Genomic DNA, 22,211 nt, shown 5'->3' with positions numbered 1-22,211 from the left:
CTAACACACCTAGCTAGTTACAGTCAGTGTGCAGTAAGACCCTATATCCCTACCACACCTAGCTAGTTACAGTCAGTGTGCAGTAAGACAATATATCCCTAGCACACCTAGCTAGTTACAGTCAGTGTGCAGTAAGACAATATATCCCTAGCACACCTAGCTAGTTACAGTCAGTGTGCAGTAAGACAATATATCCCTACCACACCTAGCTAGTTACAGTCAGTGTGCAGTAAGACACTATATATCTACCACACCTAGCTAGTTACAGTCAGTGTGCAGTAAGACACTATATCCCTAGCACACCTAGCTAGTTACAGTCAGTGTGCAGTAAGACACTATATCCCTACCACACCTAGCTAGTTACAGTCAGTGTGCAGTAAGACACTATATCCTTAGCACACCTAGCTAGTTACAGTCAGTGTGCAGTAAGACAATATATCCCTAGCACACCTAGCTAGTTACAGTCAGTGTGCAGTAAGACACTATATCCCTACCACACCTAGCTAGTTACAGTCAGTGTGCAGTAAGACACTATATCCCTACCACACCTAGCTAGTTACAGTCAGTGTGCAGTAAGACACTATATCCCTAGCACACCTAGCTAGTTACAGTCAGTGTGCAGTAAGACACTATATCCCTAGCACACCTAGCTAGTTACAGTCAGTGTACAGTAAGACACTATTACCCTACCACACCTAGCTAGTTACAGTCAGTGTGCAGTAAGACACTATATCCCTACCACACCTAGCTAGTTACAGTCAGTCTGCAGTAAGGCACTATATCCCTACCACACCTAGCTAGTTACAGTCTGTGTGCAGTAAGACGCTATATCCCTACCACACCTAGCTAGTTACAGTCAGTGTGCAGTAAGACGCTATATCCCTACCACACCTAGCTAGTTACAGTCAGTGTGCAGTAAGACGCTATATTCCTACCACGCCTAGCTAGTTACAGTCAGTGTGCAGTAAGACAATATATCCCTACCACGCCTAGCTAGTTACAGTCAGTGTGCAGTAAGACAATATATCCCTACCACACCTAGCTAGTTACAGTCAGTGTGCAGTAAGACACTATATCCCTACCACACCTAGCTAGTTACAGTCAGTGTGCAGTAAGACGCTATATCCCTACCACACCTAGCTAGTTACAGTCAGTGTGCAGTAAGACTCTATATCCCTACCACACCTAGCTAGTTACAGTCAGTGTGCAGTAAGACACTATGTCCCTAGCACACCTAGCTAGTTACAGTCAGTGTGCAGTAAGACACTATATCCCTACCACACCTAGCTAGTTACAGTCAGTGTGCAGTAAGACGCTATATCCCTACCACACCTAGCTAGTTACAGTCAGTGTGCAGTAAGACACTATGTCCCTACCACACCTAGCTAGTTACAGTCAGTGTGCAGTAAGACACTATATCCCTAGCACACCTAGCTAGTTACAGTCAGTGTGCAGTAAGACAATATATCCCTAGCACACCTAGCTAGTTACAGTCAGTGTGCAGTAAGACAATATATCCCTACCACACCTAGCTAGTTACAGTCAGTGTGCAGTAAGACACTATATCCCTACCACACCTAGCTAGTTACAGTCAGTGTGCAGTAAGACAATATATCCCTAGCACACCTAGCTAGTTACAGTCAGTGTGCAGTAAGACACTATATCCCTACCACACCTAGCTAGTTACAGTCAGTGTGCAGTAAGACACTATATATCTACCACACCTAGCTAGTTACAGTCAGTGTGCAGTAAGACACTATATCCCTAGCACACCTAGCTAGTTACAGTCAGTGTGCAGTAAGACACTATATCCCTACCACACCTAGCTAGTTACAGTCAGTGTGCAGTAAGACACTATATCCCTAGCACACCTAGCTAGTTACAGTCAGTGTGCAGTAAGACAATATATCCCTAGCACACCTAGCTAGTTACAGTCAGTGTGCAGTAAGACACTATATCCCTACCACACCTAGCTAGTTACAGTCAGTGTGCAGTAAGACACTATATCCCTACCACACCTAGCTAGTTACAGTCAGTGTGCAGTAAGACACTATATCCCTAGCACACCTAGCTAGTTACAGTCAGTGTGCAGTAAGACACTATATCCCTAGCACACCTAGCTAGTTACAGTCAGTGTGCAGTAAGACACTATATCCCTACCACACCTAGCTAGTTACAGTCAGTGTGCAGTAAGACGCTATATCCCTACCACACCTAGCTAGTTACAGTCAGTGTGCAGTAAGACTCTATATCCCTACCACACCTAGCTAGTTACAGTCAGTGTGCAGTAAGACACTATGTCCCTAGCACACCTAGCTAGTTACAGTCAGTGTGCAGTAAGACACTATATCCCTACCACACCTAGCTAGTTACAATCAGTGTGCAGTAAGACGCTATATCCCTACCACACCTAGCTAGTTACAGTCAGTGTGCAGTAAGACGCTATATCCCTACCACACCTAATTAGTTACAGTCAGTGTGCAGTAAGACACTATATCCCTACCACACCTAGCTAGTTACAGTCAGTGTGCAGTAAGACACTATATCCCTACCACACCTAGCTAGTTACAGTCAGTGTGCAGTAAGACACTATATCCCTACCACACCTAGCTAGTTACAGTCAGTGTGCAGTAAGACACTATATCCCTACCACACCTAGCTAGTTACAGTCAGTGTGCAGTAAGACGCTATATCCCTACCACAGCTAGCTAGTTACAGTCAGTGTGCAGTAAGACACTATATCCCTACCACACCTAGCTAGTTACAGTCAGTGTGCAGTAAGACACTATATCCTTAGCACACCTAGCTAGTTACAGAAAGTGTGCAGTAAGACAATATATCCCTACCACACCTAGCTAGTTACAGTCAGTGTGCAGTAAGACACTATATCCCTACCACACCTAGCTAGTTACAGTCAGTGTGCAGTAAGACACTATATCCCTACCACACCTAGCTAGTTACAGTCAGTGTGCAGTAAGACACTATATCCCTACCACACCTAGCTAGTTACAGTCAGTGTGCAGTAAGACACTATATCCCTAGCACACCTAGCTAGTTACAGTCAGTGTGCAGTAAGACACTATATCCCTACCACACCTAGCTAGTTACAGTCAGTGTGCAGTAAGACACTATATCCCTACCACACCTAGCTAGTTACAGTCAGTGTGCAGTAAGACACTATATCCCTAGCACACCTAGCTAGTTACAGTCAGTGTGCAGTAAGACACTATATCCCTAGCACACCTAGCTAGTTACAGTCAGTGTACAGTAAGACACTATTACCCTACCACACCTAGCTAGTTACAGTCAGTGTGCAGTAAGACACTATATCCCTACCACACCTAGCTAGTTACAGTCAGTGTGCAGTAAGGCGCTATATCCCTACCACACCTAGCTAGTTACAGTCTGTGTGCAGTAAGACGCTATATCCCTACCACACCTAGCTAGTTACAGTCAGTGTGCAGTAAGACGCTATATCCCTACCACACCTAGCTAGTTACAGTCAGTGTGCAGTAAGACGCTATATCCCTACCACGCCTAGCTAGTTACAGTCAGTGTGCAGTAAGACAATATATCCCTACCACGCCTAGCTAGTTACAGTCAGTGTGCAGTAAGACAATATATCCCTACCACACCTAGCTAGTTACAGTCAGTGTGCAGTAAGACACTATATCCCTACCACACCTAGCTAGTTACAGTCAGTGTGCAGTAAGACACTATGTCCCTAGCACACCTAGCTAGTTACAGTCAGTGTGCAGTAAGACACTATATCCCTACCACACCTAGCTAGTTACAGTCAGTGTGCAGTAAGACGCTATATCCCTACCACACCTAGCTAGTTACAGTCAGTGTGCAGTAAGACACTATATCCCTACCACACCTAGCTAGTTACAGTCAGTGTGCAGTAAGACACTATGTCCCTAGCACACCTAGCTAGTTACAGTCAGTGTGCAGTGAGACACTATATCCCTACCACACCTAGCTAGTTACAGTCAGTGTGCAGTAAGACACTATATCCCTACCACACCTAGCTAGTTACAGTCAGTGTGCAGTTAGACACTATATCCCTACCACACCTAGCTAGTTACAGTCAGTGTGCAGTAAGACGCTATATCCCTACCACACCTAGCTAGTTACAGTCAGTGTGCAGTAAGACGCTATATCCCTACCACACCTAGCTAGTTACAGTCAGTGTGCAGTAAGACGCTATATCCCTACCACACCTAGCTAGTTACAGTCAGTGTGCAGTAAGACGCTATATCCCTACCACACCTAGCTAGTTACAGTCAGTGTGCAGTAAGACACTATATCCCTAGCACACCTAGCTAGTTACAGTCAGTGTACAGTAAGACACTATTACCCTACCACACCTAGCTAGTTACAGTCAGTGTGCAGTAAGACACTATATCCCTACCACACCTAGCTAGTTACAGTCAGTGTGCAGTAAGGCACTATATCCCTACCACACCTAGCTAGTTACAGTCTGTGTGCAGTAAGACGCTATATCCCTACCACACCTAGCTAGTTACAGTCAGTGTGCAGTAAGACGCTATATCCCTACCACACCTAGCTAGTTACAGTCAGTGTGCAGTAAGACGCTATATCCCTACCACGCCTAGCTAGTTACAGTCAGTGTGCAGTAAGACAATATATCCCTACCACGCCTAGCTAGTTACAGTCAGTGTGCAGTAAGACAATATATCCCTACCACGCCTAGCTAGTTACAGTCAGTGTGCAGTAAGACACTATATCCCTACCACACCTAGCTAGTTACAGTCAGTGTGCAGTAAGACACTATGTCCCTAGCACACCTAGCTAGTTACAGTCAGTGTGCAGTAAGACACTATATCCCTACCACACCTAGCTAGTTACAGTCAGTGTGCAGTAAGACGCTATATCCCTACCACACCTAGCTAGTTACAGTCAGTGTGCAGTAAGACACTATATCCCTACCACACCTAGCTAGTTACAGTCAGTGTGCAGTAAGACACTATGTCCCTAGCACACCTAGCTAGTTACAGTCAGTGTGCAGTGAGACACTATATCCCTACCACACCTAGCTAGTTACAGTCAGTGTGCAGTAAGACACTATATCCCTACCACACCTAGCTAGTTACAGTCAGTGTGCAGTAAGACGCTATATCCCTACCACACCTAGCTAGTTACAGTCAGTGAGCAGTAAGACACTATATCCCTAGCACACCTAGCTAGTTACAGTCAGTGTGCAGTAAGACACTATATCCCTACCACACCTAGCTAGTTACAGTCAGTGTGCAGTAAGACAATATAACCCTACCACACCTAGCTAGTTACAGTCAGTGTGCAGTAAGACACTATATCCCTACCACACCTAGCTAGTTACAGTCAGTGTGCAGTTAGACACTATATCCCTACCACACCTAGCTAGTTACAGTCAGTGAGCAGTAAGACACTATATACCTAGCACACCTAGCTAGTTACAGTCAGTGTGCAGTAAGACGCTATATCCCTAGCACACCTAGCTAGTTACAGTCAGTGTGCAGTAAGACGCTATATCCCTACCACACCTAGCTAGTTACAGTCAGTGTGCAGTAAGACGCTATATCCCTACCACAACTAGCTAGTTACAGTCAGTGTGCAGTAAGACGCTATATCCCTACCACACCTAGCTAGTTACAGTCAGTGTGCAGTAAGACGCTATATCCCTACCACACCTAGCTAGTTACAGTCAGTGTGCAGTAAGACGCTATATCCCTACCACACCTAGCTAGTTACAGTCAGTGTGCAGTAAGACGCTATATCCCTACCACAGCTAGCTAGTTACAGTCAGTGTGCAGTAAGATGCTATATCCCTACCACACCTAGCTAGTAACAGTCAGTTTGCAGTAAGACGCTATATCCCTACCACACCTAGCTAGTTACAGTCAGTGTGCAGTAAGACACTATATCCCTACCACACCTAGCTAGTTAGTCAGTGTGCAGTAAGACACTATATCCCTAGCACACCTAGCTAGTTACAGTCAGTGTGCAGTAAGACACTATATCCCTACCACACCTAGCTAGTTACAGTCAGTGTGCAGTAAGACACTATATCCCTACCACACCTAGCTAGTTACAGTCAGTGTGCAGTAAGACAATATATCCCTACCACACCTAGCTAGTTACAGTCAGTGTGCAGTAAGACACTATATATCTACCACACCTAGCTAGTTACAGTCAGTGTGCAGTAAGACACTATATCCCTAGCACACCTAGCTAGTTACAGTCAGTGTGCAGTAAGACAATATATCCCTACCACACCTAGCTAGTTACAGTCAGTGTGCAGTAAGACACTATATCCCTAGCACACCTAGCTAGTTACAGTCAGTGTGCAGTAAGACAATATATCCCTAGCACACCTAGCTAGTTACAGTCAGTGTGCAGTAAGACACTATATCCCTACCACACCTAGCTAGTTACAGTCAGTGTGCAGTAAGACACTATATCCCTACCACACCTAGCTAGTTACAGTCAGTGTGCAGTAAGACACTATATCCCTAGCACACCTAGCTAGTTACAGTCAGTGTGCAGTAAGACACTATATCCCTAGCACACCTAGCTAGTTACAGTCAGTGTACAGTAAGACACTATTACCCTACCACATCTAGCTAGTTACAGTCAGTGTGCAGTAAGACACTATATCCCTACCACACCTAGCTAGTTACAGTCAGTGTGCAGTAAGGCACTATATCCCTACCACACCTAGCTAGTTACAGTCTGTGTGCAGTAAGACGCTATATCCCTACCACACCTAGCTAGTTACAGTCAGTGTGCAGTAAGACGCTATATCCCTACCACACCTAGCTAGTTACAGTCAGTGTGCAGTAAGACGCTATATCCCTACCACGCCTAGCTAGTTACAGTCAGTGTGCAGTAAGACAATATATCCCTACCACGCCTAGCTAGTTACAGTCAGTGTGCAGTAAGACAATATATCCCTACCACACCTAGCTAGTTACAGTCAGTGTGCAGTAAGACACTATATCCCTACCACACCTAGCTAGTTACAGTCAGTGTGCAGTAAGACACTATGTCCCTAGCACACCTAGCTAGTTACAGTCAGTGTGCAGTAAGACACTATATCCCTACCACACCTAGCTAGTGACAGTCAGTGTGCAGTAAGACGCTATATCCCTACCACACCTAGCTAGTTACAGTCAGTGTGCAGTAAGACACTATATCCCTACCACACCTAGCTAGTTACAGTCAGTGTGCAGTAAGACACTATGTCCCTAGCACACCTAGCTAGTTACAGTCAGTGTGCAGTGAGACACTATATCCCTACCACACCTAGCTAGTTACAGTCAGTGTGCAGTAAGACACTATATCCCTACCACACCTAGCTAGTTACAGTCAGTGTGCAGTAAGACAATATATCCCTACCACACCTAGCTAGTTACAGTCAGTGTGCAGTAAGACACTATATCCCTAGCACACCTAGCTAGTTACAGTCAGTGTGCAGTAAGACACTATATCCCTAGCACACCTAGCTAGTTACAGTCAGTGTACAGTAAGACACTATTACCGTACCACACCTAGCTAGTTACAGTCAGTGTGCAGTAAGACAATATATCCCTACCACACCTAGCTAGTTACAGTCAGTGTGCAGTAAGACAATATATCCCTAGCACACCTAGCTAGTTACAGTCAGTGTGCAGTAAGACACTATATCCCTACCACACCTAGCTAGTTACAGTCAGTGTGCAGTAAGACACTATATCCCTAGCACACCTAGCTAGTTACAGTCAGTGTGCAGTAAGACAATATATCCCTACCACCCCTAGCTAGTTACAGTCAGTGTGCAGTAAGACACTATATCCCTACCACACCTAGCTAGTTACAGTCAGTGTGCAGTAAGACACTCTATCCCTACCACACCTAGCTAGTTACAGTCAGTGTGCAGTAAGACACTATATCCCTACCACACCTAGCTAGTTACAGTCAGTGTGCAGTAAGACACTATATCCCTACCACACCTAGCTAGTTACAGTCAGTGTGCAGTAAGACACTATATCCCTACCACACCTAGCTAGTTACAGTCAGTGTGCAGTAAGACAATATATCCCTACCACACCTAGCTAGTTACAGTCAGTGTGCAGTAAGACACTATATCCCTACCACACCTAGCTAGTTAGTCAGTGTGCAGTAAGACAATATATCCCTACCACACCTAGCTAGTTACAGTCAGTGTGCAGTAAGACGCTATATCCCTACCACACCTAGCTAGTTACAGTCAGTGTGCAGTAAGACACTATATCCCTACCACACCTAGCTAGTTACAGTCAGTGTGCAGTAAGACACTATATCCCTACCACACCTAGCTAGTTACAGTCAGTGAGCAGTAAGACACTATATCCCTAGCACACCTAGCTAGTTACAGTCAGTGTGCAGTAAGACAATATATCCCTAGCACACCTAGCTAGTTACAGTCAGTGTGCAGTAAGACAATATATCCCTACCACACCTAGCTAGTTACAGTCAGTGTGCAGTAAGACACTATATATCTACCACACCTAGCTAGTTACAGTCAGTGTGCAGTAAGACACTATATCCCTAGCACACCTAGCTAGTTACAGTCAGTGTGCAGTAAGACAATATATCCCTACCACACCTAGCTAGTTACAGTCAGTGTGCAGTAAGACACTATATCCCTAGCACACCTAGCTAGTTACAGTCAGTGTGCAGTAAGACAATATATCCCTAGCACACCTAGCTAGTTACAGTCAGTGTGCAGTAAGACACTATATCCCTACCACACCTAGCTAGTTACAGTCAGTGTGCAGTAAGACACTATATCCCTACCACACCTAGCTAGTTACAGTCAGTGTGCAGTAAGACACTATATCCCTAGCACACCTAGCTAGTTACAGTCAGTGTGCAGTAAGACACTATATCCCTAGCACACCTAGCTAGTTACAGTCAGTGTACAGTAAGACACTATTACCCTACCACACCTAGCTAGTTACAGTCAGTGTGCAGTAAGACACTATATCCCTACCACACCTAGCTAGTTACAGTCAGTGTGCAGTAAGACGCTATATCCCTACCACACCTAGCTAGTTACAGTCAGTGTGCAGTAAGACACTATATCCCTACCACACCTAGCTAGTTACAGTCAGTGTGCAGTAAGACACTATGTCCCTAGCACACCTAGCTAGTTACAGTCAGTGTGCAGTGAGACACTATATCCCTACCACACCTAGCTAGTTACAGTCAGTGTGCAGTAAGACACTATATCCCTACCACACCTAGCTAGTTACAGTCAGTGTGCAGTAAGACAATATATCCCTACCACACCTAGCTAGTTACAGTCAGTGTGCAGTAAGACACTATATCCCTAGCACACCTAGCTAGTTACAGTCAGTGTGCAGTAAGACACTATATCCCTAGCACACCTAGCTAGTTACAGTCAGTGTACAGTAAGACACTATTACCCTACCACACCTAGCTAGTTACAGTCAGTGTGCAGTAAGACAATATATCCCTACCACACCTAGCTAGTTACAGTCAGTGTGCAGTAAGACACTATATCCCTACCACACCTAGCTAGTTACAGTCTGTGTGCAGTAAGACGCTATATCCCTACCACACCTAGCTAGTTACAGTCAGTGTGCAGTAAGACGCTATATCCCTACCACACCTAGCTAGTTACAGTCAGTGTGCAGTAAGACGCTATATCCCTAGCACACCTAGCTAGTTACAGTCAGTGTGCAGTAAGACACTATATCCCTACCACACCTAGCTAGTTACAGTCAGTGTGCAGTAAGACACTATATCCCTACCACACCTAGCTAGTTACAGTCAGTGTGCAGTAAGACACTATAAACCTACCACACCTAGCTAGTTACAGTCAGTGTGCAGTAAGACGCTATATCCCTACCACACCTAGCTAGTTACAGTCAGTGTGCAGTAAGACGCTATATCCCTACCACACCTAGCTAGTTACAGTCAGTGTGCAGTAAGACGCTATATCCCTACCACACCTAGCTAGTTACAGTCAGTGTGCAGTAAGACGCTATATCCCTACCACACCTAGCTAGTTACAGTCAGTGTGCAGTAAGACGCTATATCCCTACCACACCTAGCTAGTTACAGTCAGTGTGCAGTAAGACGATATACCCCTACCACACCTAGCTAGTTACAGTCAGTGTGCAGTAAGACGCTATACCCCTACCACACCTAGCTAGTTACAGTCAGTGTGCAGTAAGACACTATATCCCTACCACACCTAGCTAGTTACAGTCAGTGTGCAGTAAGACACTATATCCCTACCACACCTAGCTAGTTACAGTCAGTGTGCAGTAAGACACTATAAACCTACCACACCTAGCTAGTTACAGTCAGTGTGCAGTAAGACGCTATATCCCTACCACACCTAGCTAGTTACAGTCAGTGTGCAGTAAGACGCTATATCCCTACCACACCTAGCTAGTTACAGTCAGTGTGCAGTAAGACGCTATACCCCTACCACACCTAGCTAGTTACAGTCAGTGTGCAGTAAGACGCTATATCCCTACCACACCTAGCTAGTTACAGTCAGTGTGCAGTAAGACGCTATATCCCTACCACACCTAGCTAGTTACAGTCAGTGTGCAGTAAGACGATATACCCCTACCACACCTAGCTAGTTACAGTCAGTGTGCAGTAAGACGCTATACCCCTACCACACCTAGCTAGTTACAGTCAGTGTGCAGTAAGACACTATATCCCTACCACACCTAGCTAGTTACAGTCAGTGTGCAGTAAGACGCTATACCCCTACCACACCTAGCTAGTTACAGTCAGTGTGCAGTAAGACGCTATACCCTTACCACACCTAGCTAGTTACAGTCAGTGTGCAGTAAGACACTATATCCCTACCACACCTAGCTAGTTACAGTCAGTGTGCAGTAAGACGCTATATCCCTACCACACCTAGCTAGTTACAGTCAGTGTGCAGTAAGACGCTATATCCCTAGCACACCTAGCTAGTTACAGTCAGTGTGCAGTAAGACACTATATCCCTACCACACCTAGCTAGTTACAGTCAGTGTGCAGTAAGACACTATATCCCTACCACACCTAGCTAGTTACAGTCAGTGTGCAGTAAGACACTATAAACCTACCACACCTAGCTAGTTACAGTCAGTGTGCAGTAAGACGCTATATCCCTACCACACCTAGCTAGTTACAGTCAGTGTGCAGTAAGACGCTATATCCCTACCACACCTAGCTAGTTACAGTCAGTGTGCAGTAAGACGCTATATCCCTACCACACCTAGCTAGTTACAGTCAGTGTGCAGTAAGACGCTATATCCCTACCACACCTAGCTAGTTACAGTCAGTGTGCAGTAAGACGCTATATCCCTACCACACCTAGCTAGTTACAGTCAGTGTGCAGTAAGACGATATACCCCTACCACACCTAGCTAGTTACAGTCAGTGTGCAGTAAGACGCTATACCCCTACCACACCTAGCTAGTTACAGTCAGTGTGCAGTAAGACACTATATCCCTACCACACCTAGCTAGTTACAGTCAGTGTGCAGTAAGACACTATATCCCTACCACACCTAGCTAGTTACAGTCAGTGTGCAGTAAGACACTATAAACCTACCACACCTAGCTAGTTACAGTCAGTGTGCAGTAAGACGCTATATCCCTACCACACCTAGCTAGTTACAGTCAGTGTGCAGTAAGACGCTATATCCCTACCACACCTAGCTAGTTACAGTCAGTGTGCAGTAAGACGCTATATCCCTACCACACCTAGCTAGTTACAGTCAGTGTGCAGTAAGACGCTATATCCCTACCACACCTAGCTAGTTACAGTCAGTGTGCAGTAAGACGCTATATCCCTACCACACCTAGCTAGTTACAGTCAGTGTGCAGTAAGACGATATACCCCTACCACACCTAGCTAGTTACAGTCAGTGTGCAGTAAGACGCTATACCCCTACCACACCTAGCTAGTTACAGTCAGTGTGCAGTAAGACACTATATCCCTACCACACCTAGCTAGTTACAGTCAGTGTGCAGTAAGACGCTATACCCCTACCACACCTAGCTAGTTACAGTCAGTGTGCAGTAAGACGCTATACCCTTACCACACCTAGCTAGTTACAGTCAGTGTGCAGTAAGACACTATATCCCTACTAAACATGAAAGAGACAGGAAAGACTAAGGCTGCAGTGACAGTAAAGAGTCTAGAGAGTGTCTGAGAGGATGACTCATCCTTGTCTGCTTGTCTATTCTTTCTCTCCCTCCCTCCCTCCCTCCCTCCCTTTCTCTTTCTTTCTTTTTTTCTTTCTTTCTTTCTTTCTTTCTTTCTTTTTTCTCTCTTCCTCTTGTTCTCTCTCTCTACTCGTTTTCTTTTTCGTTCTTGCTGCCTCCCTCCCCATCTCTTTCATACTTTAAATCTATCTCTCTCTGTCTCTCTCGCTCCATCTCTCTCTGTGTCTCTCTCTCTCTGTGTCTCTCTCTCTCTGTGTCTCTCTCTCTCTCTGTGTCTCTCTCTCTCTGTGTCTCTCGCTCCGTCTCTCTCTCTCTGTGTCTCTCGCTCCGTCTCTCTCTCTCTGTGTCTCTCGCTCCGTCTCTCTCTCTGTGTCTCTCGCTCCGTCTCTCTCGCGCCGTCTCGCCGTCTCTCTCGCGCCGTCTCTGTGTCTCTTACTCATTCCTGCTCTAGCCTGTATCACACAGTCCCATAGCCCGACTTTGTCCAGCCTGCTCAGATTCTGTTTAATCAATAAAAAAGTCATGCAGCAAGCATTGATGACTGCAGGAATATTTATATTAAACAGAACAATAAGCCAACATTAATATGTGAATGTCATTAGAGACCGCTCAGTTGCAGATGGTCATGGTCCCTCACACACACAGTGAGGAAAAATCTGCAGGTGATGGGCCATTCTCACCAGTGTAAATCTCCTGCCCTCTGATGGGGATGTCAATGCATGCAGTTCTCTCTGCTCTTTCTCTCTTATATATACAGCCTTCCGCCTCAGACTGAGATAGCCAGAGCCTATGTGCACGTATGGTGTCTATTCTATTAAAATCACACATCTCCAAATATATAAAAGCTCAGAATGACTATACCAAATCTGGGTGTGGAACATTATCTTACCTTGGTGTGTAGTTTGGAGAGCTGCTTGTCATCCAGGTGGGACTGTGTGTAGAGACGTCTCTTATAGCGGAACTGGGAGAGGAACACACAGAGACAACACATGGTTACTGGAATAACACTATATTAGTTAGTCTGCTAGTTTGTTAGCAAATAAAACAATTCTAGATAAAAAGTCAGATATCCCCTGCCTGCCATACTCAATCTGTCAACAGCAATGTTTATTAGTCCGATTACAAACCACTGATTTGATAGACAGTTTTCACTGAACACTGTCAGACTGCAGCTAAAACATGTAAACCTTGGGGGAGAGAGGCGATTGTGTGTGTGTGTGTGTGTGTGTGTGTGTGTGTGTGTGTGTGTGTGTGTGTGTGTATGTGTGTGTATTTTTTCCTACATTATCAGGACCCCAATGTCCTAACAATTCACCTAATTGTCCTGACACGGTAGGTAAACAATAACTTTTTTCATGTCCTGAATTTGTTAGGTTTAGAGTTTTGGGGTTAAGGTTAAGATTAGGGTTATGGTTTTTGGGGTTAATATTAGGATTAGGTTAAGGGGTAGAGGAGGGTTAGGTTTAGGTACAAAAGTCCTGAAATTTCATGAAAATAAAGCTCTCTGTGTGCGTGTGTGTGTGTGTGTGTGTGTGTGTGTGCTTTAGCAGTATAAATCTATGGGAGGGCAGAGGGTAGTGAGGCTGGACTAACCTGTCACTCATATCTATAAACTCCTGCCCAGAGAGAGGGAAGACTGATCTGTTGACTGATCAATGTTATTGAAGAGACGCCAGTAAAGACCACTCTCATACAACTACAGAACAGACCTACACATGCATTCATGTAAAAGGGCCCTCTACCCACCCATAGATTTACACTCCTAAAGCTCACACACACACACACACACACACACACACACACACACACACACACACACACACACACACACACACACACACACACACACACACAATGTACTCAAAATGCTTCCTTCACGTAACCATGACTAACCCTGTGTCTAACTTTAGAAAACAGAAAACAACCACCATAGTAAACACAGAATTTAGTTGGACTTGACAGCAACATGAAACTGTCCCAATTTCCATATGTGATACCGAGAGAGAGCACACTAACTCAATACATTGTGAAACTATCTGACATGGAGCTTGCTGAGAGACAAATTACATAGAGCATGGCCCTTGACTTACTGTGTACACACACAGACACATAGCTACTATAGAGATGTTTATATCACTTATCTCTTATTTTTAGGGCACAGTGCCCTTGGAAGCTGGACATTTTTTGGTAGTCCATGGTAGCATGAGGGTTTGAGTTACAAATTGAGAAGGTGTACATTACCTGGGAGGAATTGTACACTTCAAATATCTAATTATCAAGACACAGTAAATCTCTTGGGCTTTCTAAACATCATCATTCTGGCCAATGTGTCCTCTTCTCCATCGTCTCTCCTCCGTGACCCGGAAACCGATAAGTGGTCGAGGAGAGTGTCAATTCTTTAGCAGTTAAATGGAAGAAGTTCCTCCTCTCCTCAATAACCTCCTTTTGGCGAGGAAGTACAAGCGTTTCCTACCCGAGTCCTTAGTGGACAAATTTAGAAATCTGCCACACCCCCTTTGAATCGTCTGTTGTAAAACCATAAACTACTTATCCTTTCATCTATAAAATGTCTTGCACAACTAACTACATTTGTTTTATCACTTCATACATTTATTTTGGGATTCCACCCTGTAAACATAATTTGCCTGATGGCACACGATTGGAGGAGAGTCTAATTTCATACAAGCGCATTTTCGTCTAGTTTCCACTCTCTTCGCCGCCTCTCCTCAACTACCTTTGACCTTTATCAAAAGGAGTCCAGAGAGGATGGAGGACAGAGGACGCAGGAGTTGAGCAGATCCAATTGAGAAAAGGCTGACTTCAGTCCTATTCTACGTGCGTCAAGGATTTACCTGCAGACATTCTGCTACCTGAACATGATGCAACTACCTGCAATAACAACATCATCTACCGTTGCTGCATCCATAACACCTGGAGAAAATAATCAATCTGTATTTAAGGTGAAACAGAGCACTTTGCTGATAAGAAAACAATGACATTTTCAAAGCACACAGGAAAGGAACATTTTGTATTTAAACAATGTCGGCTGACTTTTAATAAATCAAACAATGGATATTATAGAATCATTCACTGCAGAAGGTTGGAGTGCACTCTAGTGAGTTATGTATCTATTTATTTCTAGCTCTGCCTCACTCCAGAATTTTGAGAGAGAGATCTAACGATGTTTACTCTATTGACTGTAAAAACATCACATTGGCTGAGTTTCAATATGATCACAAACCATGATCGACACAGGCTACAAATAACTGCTAGAGATGACAGCTGGGAACACTGCTGTCAGAGTGTGATTATCTCTGCTGAGTTTCACACATATATTATGCACACATCTTACTCACAGAGCAGACTGGATAATTGAATAATTGACAGGTGACATCAAGCTCCTAGTGTTCTCCCAGGGGAGAAGGTATACGACAGCAACACAATGAACCAAAGTTAATTGTAAGGATTTTTTTCTATTAATAATGTAAAATGAACAGCTGTACAGAAAGACTAATGTGAAGGCCAAATTACAGAGGAGGAACTTCTTAATGCAATTAAAGCCTTTAAGTTTTGGAAACCTGCAGGGCTGGATGGCATACCTGTTGAGGTATACCAATCCTTTTTTCAACCACTCCAATAATAATGGTAGATTATCAGATACTCAACAGGAAAGTCTGATTTCATTATTACTGAAACAGGACCCAACTGGTAAATATAAAGATCCAGTCCATAAAAAAATGTGAGGCCCCTTACAGTGTTGTGATGCAAAAATTATAGCAAAATGCATCGCGCATAGAATTTAAAAGGTATTGTCAGATTGTAACGCCCTGGCCATAGAGAGGGGTTTTTTGTTTATTTTGGTTAGGCCAGGGTGTTACATTGGGTGGGCGTTCTATGTTCCTTTTTCTATGTTTTGGTATTTCTTTGTTTTGGGCCGTGTGTGTGTGGCTCCCAATCAGGCACAGCTGAAGCTCGTTGCTGCTGATTGGGAGTCACACATAAGGAGCATGTTTTTCCTTTGGGTTTTGTGGGTAATTGTTTCTGTTTGAGTATTTTCCTAACAGGACTGTTGGCTGTCGTTTTGTAGTGTTCTCTTGTTTATTTGAATTAAAATTCTAATGATGAGCACATCCTCTGCTGCACCTTGGTTCCCTCTTACAGACAGCCGTTACAGAATTACCCAACAACGGACCAAGCAGCAGAGGAAGGAGCAGCACAAGGAGAGGCACCAGGAGAAAAGCTATCTGGAGTCATGGACTTGGGAGGAAATCCTGGATGGGAAAGGACCATGGGCTCAAGCTGGGGAGTATCGCCGCCCGCAGTGGGAGATCGAGGCGGCGAGAGCTGAGAGGCGCTGGTACGAGGCAAGGGAGCTCAACGGACACGGGAGGCAGCCCCACAATTTTTTTTGGGGGGGGCACACGGGGAGATTGGCAGAGTCAGGTGGTAGACCTAAGCCAACTCCCCGTGCTTACCGGAAGCAGCGTGGTACTGGTAGGACACCGTGTTATGCTGTGGAGCGCACGGTGTCCCCAGTGCGCGTTCAAAGCCCGGTGCGCTACATACCAGCCCCCCGCAAGTGCCATGCGAGTGCAGGCATCGAGCCAGGGCGGATGGTGCCAGCTCAGCGCGTCTGGTCTCCAGTGCGCCTCCTCGGTCCAGGTTATCCTGCGCCGGCGTTGCGCACTGTGTCTCCAGAGCGCTGGGAGGGTCCAGTTCGCCCAATGTCTGCTCTCCGCCTGTGCCGGGCCAAAGTGGGCTTTCAGCCTGGAGTGTGGGTAAAGAGTGTCCGTACCAGAACTCCAGTGCTCCCCCACAGCCCGGTTTATCCTGTGCCTCCTCCTCGGACCAGGCCTCCAGTGGGTCTCCCCATCCTGGTCCATCCTGTGCCACCTCCCAGGACCAGGCCTCCAGTGGGTCTCCCCATCCTGGTCCATCCTGTGCCACCTCCCAGGACTAGGCCTACAGTGGGTCTCCCCATCCTGGTCCGTCCTGTGCCACCTCCCAGGACTAGGCCTCCAGTGGGTCTCAACTGTCCTGAACTGCCAGAGTGGCCAGGGACGCCCGCCAGCCCGGTGAGTCCTGTGCCTACGCCTAGGGCCAGGCCTCTGTCATGTCTCCCCAGCCTGGTGAATCCTGGGTCAGTGCCGTCAGAGCAGCCAGGGTCGCCCGCCAGCCGGGCGCAACCATCGCCGCCCGCCAGCCGGGCGCAGCCAGGGTCGCCCGCCAGCCGGGCGCAACCATCGCCGGCCGCCAGCCGGGCGCAACAAGGGACGGCCGCCCGCCAGCCGGGCGCAACCATCGCCGCCCGCCAGCCGGGCGCAACCATCGCCGGGCGCAGCCAGGGTTGCCCGCCAGCTGGGCGCAACCATCGCCGGCCGCCAGCCGGGCGCAACAAGGGTCGCCCGCCAGCCGGGCGCAACCATCGCCGCCAGCCGGGCGCAGTCAGCGTCGCCCACCAGACCTTCGGCGCGGCCAGGTGCGCCACCTAAGAGGGCGACGTCAAGGGTGGAGCAGAGGCCACGTCCCGCACCTGAGCCGCCGCCGTAAGAAGGCCCACCCGGACCCTCCCCTTCAGAGTCAGGTTTTGCGGCCGGAGTCCGCACCTTTGGGGGGGGGTACTGTAACGCCCTGGCCATAGAGAGGGGTTTTTTGTTTATTTTGGTTAGGCCAGGGTGTTACATTGGGTGGGCGTTCTATGTTCCTTTTTCTATGTTTTGGTATTTCTTTGTTTTGGGCCGTGTGTGTGGCTCCCAATCAGGCACAGCTGAAGCTCGTTGCTGCTGATTGGGAGTCACACATAAGGAGCATGTTTTTCCTTTGGGTTTTGTGGGTAATTGTTTCTGTTTGAGTATTTTCCTAACAGGACTGTTGGCTGTCGTTTTGTAGTGTTCTCTTGTTTATTTGAATTAAAATTCTAATGATGAGCACATCCTCTGCTGCACCTTGGTTCCCTCTTACAGACAGCCGTTACACAGATATTATTCATCCTAATCAGACAGGTTTCTTACATGGACGAAACACTGGAGATAATATAAGACAAGTACCTGAAATAATAAAACACTATGAAAAATCTGGGAAACCAGGCCAGGTATTCATAGCTGACTTTGAAAAGGCTTTTGACAAAGTACAACTGGAATTTACATATAAATGCCTGGAATATTTAAATGTTGGAGAATACAGTGCCTTCGGAAAGTATTCAGACTCCTTGACTTTTTCCAAAATTTTTTACGTTACAGATATTCTCAACTTGATTTTTTTTAAATGTACCTCAATCTACACACAATACCCCAGATTTTGGCAAATTTATAAAAAAAATAATTACATTTCATATTTGCATAAGTATTCAGACCCTTTACTCAGTACTTTGTTGAAGCACTTTTGGCAGTGATTACAGCCTCGAGTCTTCTTGGGTATGACGCTACAAGCTTGGCACACCTCTATTTGGGGAGTTTTTACTATTCTTCTCTGCATATCCTTTCAAACTCTATCAGGTTGTATGGGGAGCTATTTTCAGTTCTCTCCAGAGATGTTAGATCGGGTTTAAGTCCAGGCTCTTGCTGGGCCACTTAAGGACATTCAGAAACTTGTCCCGAAGCCACTCCTGCGTTGTCTTGACTGTGTGCTTAGGTTCGTTCTCCTGTTGGAAGGTGAACCTTCACCCCAGTCTGAGGTCCTGAGCGCTCTGGAGCAGGTTTTCATCAAGGATCTCTCTGTACTTTGCTCCGTTCATCTTTGCTTCGATCCTGACTAGTCTCCCAGTCCCTGCTGCTGAAAAACATCCCCACAGCATGAAGCTGCCACCACCAAGCTTCACTGTAGGGATGGTGCCAGGTTTCCTCCAGATGTGACACTTGGCATTCAGGCCAAAGAGTTCAATATTGGTTTCATCAGACCAGAGAATCTTGTTTCTCATGGTCTGAGAGTCTATAGGTGCCTTCTGGCAAACTCCAAGTGGGCTCCCCCGATTGCTCAGTTTGGCTGGACGGACAGCTCTAGGAAGAGTCTTGGTGGTTCCAAACATCTTCCATTTAAGAATGATGGAGGCCACTGTGTTCATGGGGACCTTCAACCCTGCAGAAATGTTTTGGTACTCTTCCCCAGATCTATACTTCGACGCAATCTACGGACAATTCCTTTGCCCTCATGGCTTTGTTTTTGCTCTGACATGCACTGTCAACTGTGGGACCTTATATAGACAGGTGTGTGCCTTTCCAATTCATGTCCAATCAATTGAATTTACCACAGGTGGACTCCAATCAAGTTGTAGAAATATCTCAAGGATGACCAATGGTAACCGGATGAACCTGAGCTCAATTTAGAGTCTCATAGCAAAAGGTCTGAATACTTAAGTAAATAGAGTATTTATGTTTTTAGATTTAATACATTTGCTAAAATGTCTAAACCTGTTTTTGCTTTGTCATTATGGGGTATTGCGTGGAGATTACTGAGGATTTTTTTTAATTTAATACATTTTAGAATAAGGCTGTTATGTAACAAAATGTTGAAAAAGTCAAGGGGTCCATCTATATACTTTCCAAAGGCACTGTATCTTATACAATGGGTTAAAGTTATGTATAGTAACCCTAGGTGTAAAAGAGTAAATAATGGCTTCTTCTCAGAACGTATTAAACTGTCAAGTGGAGTAAAACAAGGTTGTCCACTATTGGCATATCTTTTTATTATGGCCATGCAAATGTTAGATCAGATTCTCTTTAGTCATATCCCAGTTTACTTATTTGCTTATGGCCTTACCTACCAACTTGTTTTTGAAATTATATTAGCAAGAAATAATCAATTTTATTTGGAACAGTAAGCCAGACAAAATTTAGCAGGCCTATTTATATAATAAATATTAATTCAGAGTGCAGAAATTATTAAGTATTAAAGCATTAGACCTCTTACTAAAGGTTTAGAAAAGTTATACTTAAATCTGAACTGGTTTTCTAGCAGATTAGTAAGAATATCTCACCCAACGTTCAAGAATGGCCTTTTTAGCTTTATTCAGATTACAACCTCTCACTTAGGGTTATTTGAAAATTAAATCATCTTCAAAATATCGCTATTTAAAAAAAGAATCCATAGAAAGTTGGTTTCAACTTCAGTTTAATCCACCAGAAAACAAATATTATGGTTAAACTCAAATATACTAATTGATCAAAAAAAACATGATGCAAAAAATAAAAATAAAAAGACGTATAATCTTTGTAAATTATCTCATAAATAGGACTGGTGGAGTTATGTCACACATGTAGCAAATAAAAATATATGGAAAATTACAACCAACTAATTGCAGCATTACCGCAAAAATGGAAGAGGAAAGTGGAAGGGGGAGAAAGTAAGGAACTTCTCTGTCGGCCCTGCAGTAAAGACCAAAATTGGTTAAAGAAAATTGTGATGAATAAAAAGTTTACCAGTTTCACTAAAGGACCAAAAAATTGACAGCTGTGCCATATAGAATAATTGGGAAGAGATTTTCGGTGTACCGATTCCATGGCACATGGTAACAACTGATAAACATAACGACGCCAGATTCAAAACTTTTTCAATTTAAATGATTATACAAAATTCTTGCAACCAATAGAATGTTATTTATATGGGGATACAACTATCCCATCTCTATAGATTTTGCTGCGAAGAGACAGAATCACTTGATCATTTGTTTTGGTACTGCTTGTTTTTGGTCACAGGTTCAAGAAGGGCTGAATAATTGTAACATTTACCTGCAGCTAACTCTGCAAATAGCACTGCTGGGTGATTTGAAAAGTCATAGCCAATCGATCAATGATATAGTAATACTCTTCAAAAAAAATGTAATCTTAATTTACAATTTGTTGAACCTATGAGAATGGAAAGGTTCAGAACTTTTGTGAAACTTCACAGCACAGTTGAAAAATATATGGCAAATAGAATAAAAGTGAATGGTGTTCAGAGATATGTGAAAGGGGTTGAGGGGAGCTGAAGGACGGGACTAAAAACAAACAAAATATAAATATTGTAAATTATACTATGTCCGTAAAATGTATATAGTATGTGTAAGCTGGAGGTAGAAGCCTAAGTGTTGTTGTCCATTAGTTTACTCCAATTAGGGGAGGGGTGGTAGGGTTAGGGGAAACAAAACAATTTATGGGGGATTGGAAATTATGCAGACAGTTACATTGATGGAAGCCACAATCTATCGGCAATATTAAAGCTGATGAACCCAATAAACTAGAACAACAAAAAAACAACATGACAGCAACAGGACAGAGAACACACACTCACACACACAGAATCAAACATCCACATACAACACATATTAAATGCACCTTAACACACACATAGAAAGATAGGATGTTAATGAGAGAGGGTGCAGGCATACCTCCAGGTATGGTACAGGTGTAACAGAAGGCAGTGGGTATTCCTTCAGCTGTCTCTCTTCATCCAGGAACTTGCCAGCCTTTCCATTGTGAGCTGGCTGGAAGAGGCCGTAGTTCAGCACGTCCTTCAGGCTCTGGTTCAGAGTACACAGGATATGCTGCTTAGATAACCAGATAGGAGCGTCCACATCGAACTTCATACATTTCTGAAGGGAGAGAGGAGAGAGCAGGGACAGTTATGAGTTAGGAGTGGTTAATAATACAGTGTGTGAATACCTAAACAAATTAAAACACGCACACAATCCCAGTGCAACCCTTACACCACCTTACAGACCGCAGTACAGAGAGAGATAAAGGGAGAGAGGAGGGAGAGAGAGATCATGCACATACATATATAATGAACTAAATAATTCACACAGTTATCAAAACATTGATCAATTATTTCCTGCCATAGAGAACACTCAAAAGGGTGGTGCTAGAAACCCTTGACCAGATAAGAGATTGCAGCACTAGACTCAGGAAGTCAGATTAAACACTGGCATAGGCTCTCCCATCTCAGGCCCCTAGCATACCTTAACATTTAAATAATACATCATGATGCATGCTCTCAATGTTACCCGGA

General features: G+C 44.7%; 1 protein-coding gene across 1 annotated transcript in view; it reads right to left on the bottom strand.

Moving 5' to 3' along the window:
* Positions 1–22,211, bottom strand: part of shank3a (SH3 and multiple ankyrin repeat domains 3a) — a 383,230-nt gene that overhangs the window by 204,996 nt on the left and 156,023 nt on the right. The window contains exons 4-5 of the mRNA XM_029758638.1: positions 21,592–21,795; positions 13,120–13,191 (exon numbers count right to left, since the gene is read on the bottom strand). Of these exons, the coding sequence (XP_029614498.1) occupies positions 13,120–13,191; positions 21,592–21,795 (276 nt within the window). The remainder of the gene's footprint in view (positions 1–13,119; positions 13,192–21,591; positions 21,796–22,211) is intronic.

This window comes from Salmo trutta, chromosome 7 (genome assembly GCF_901001165.1).
Source record: "Salmo trutta chromosome 7, fSalTru1.1, whole genome shotgun sequence".
NCBI lineage: Eukaryota > Metazoa > Chordata > Actinopteri > Salmoniformes > Salmonidae > Salmo > Salmo trutta.
Note: the sequence above shows the minus strand (reverse complement) of the source record. Positions and strands in the feature narration are given on the sequence as shown.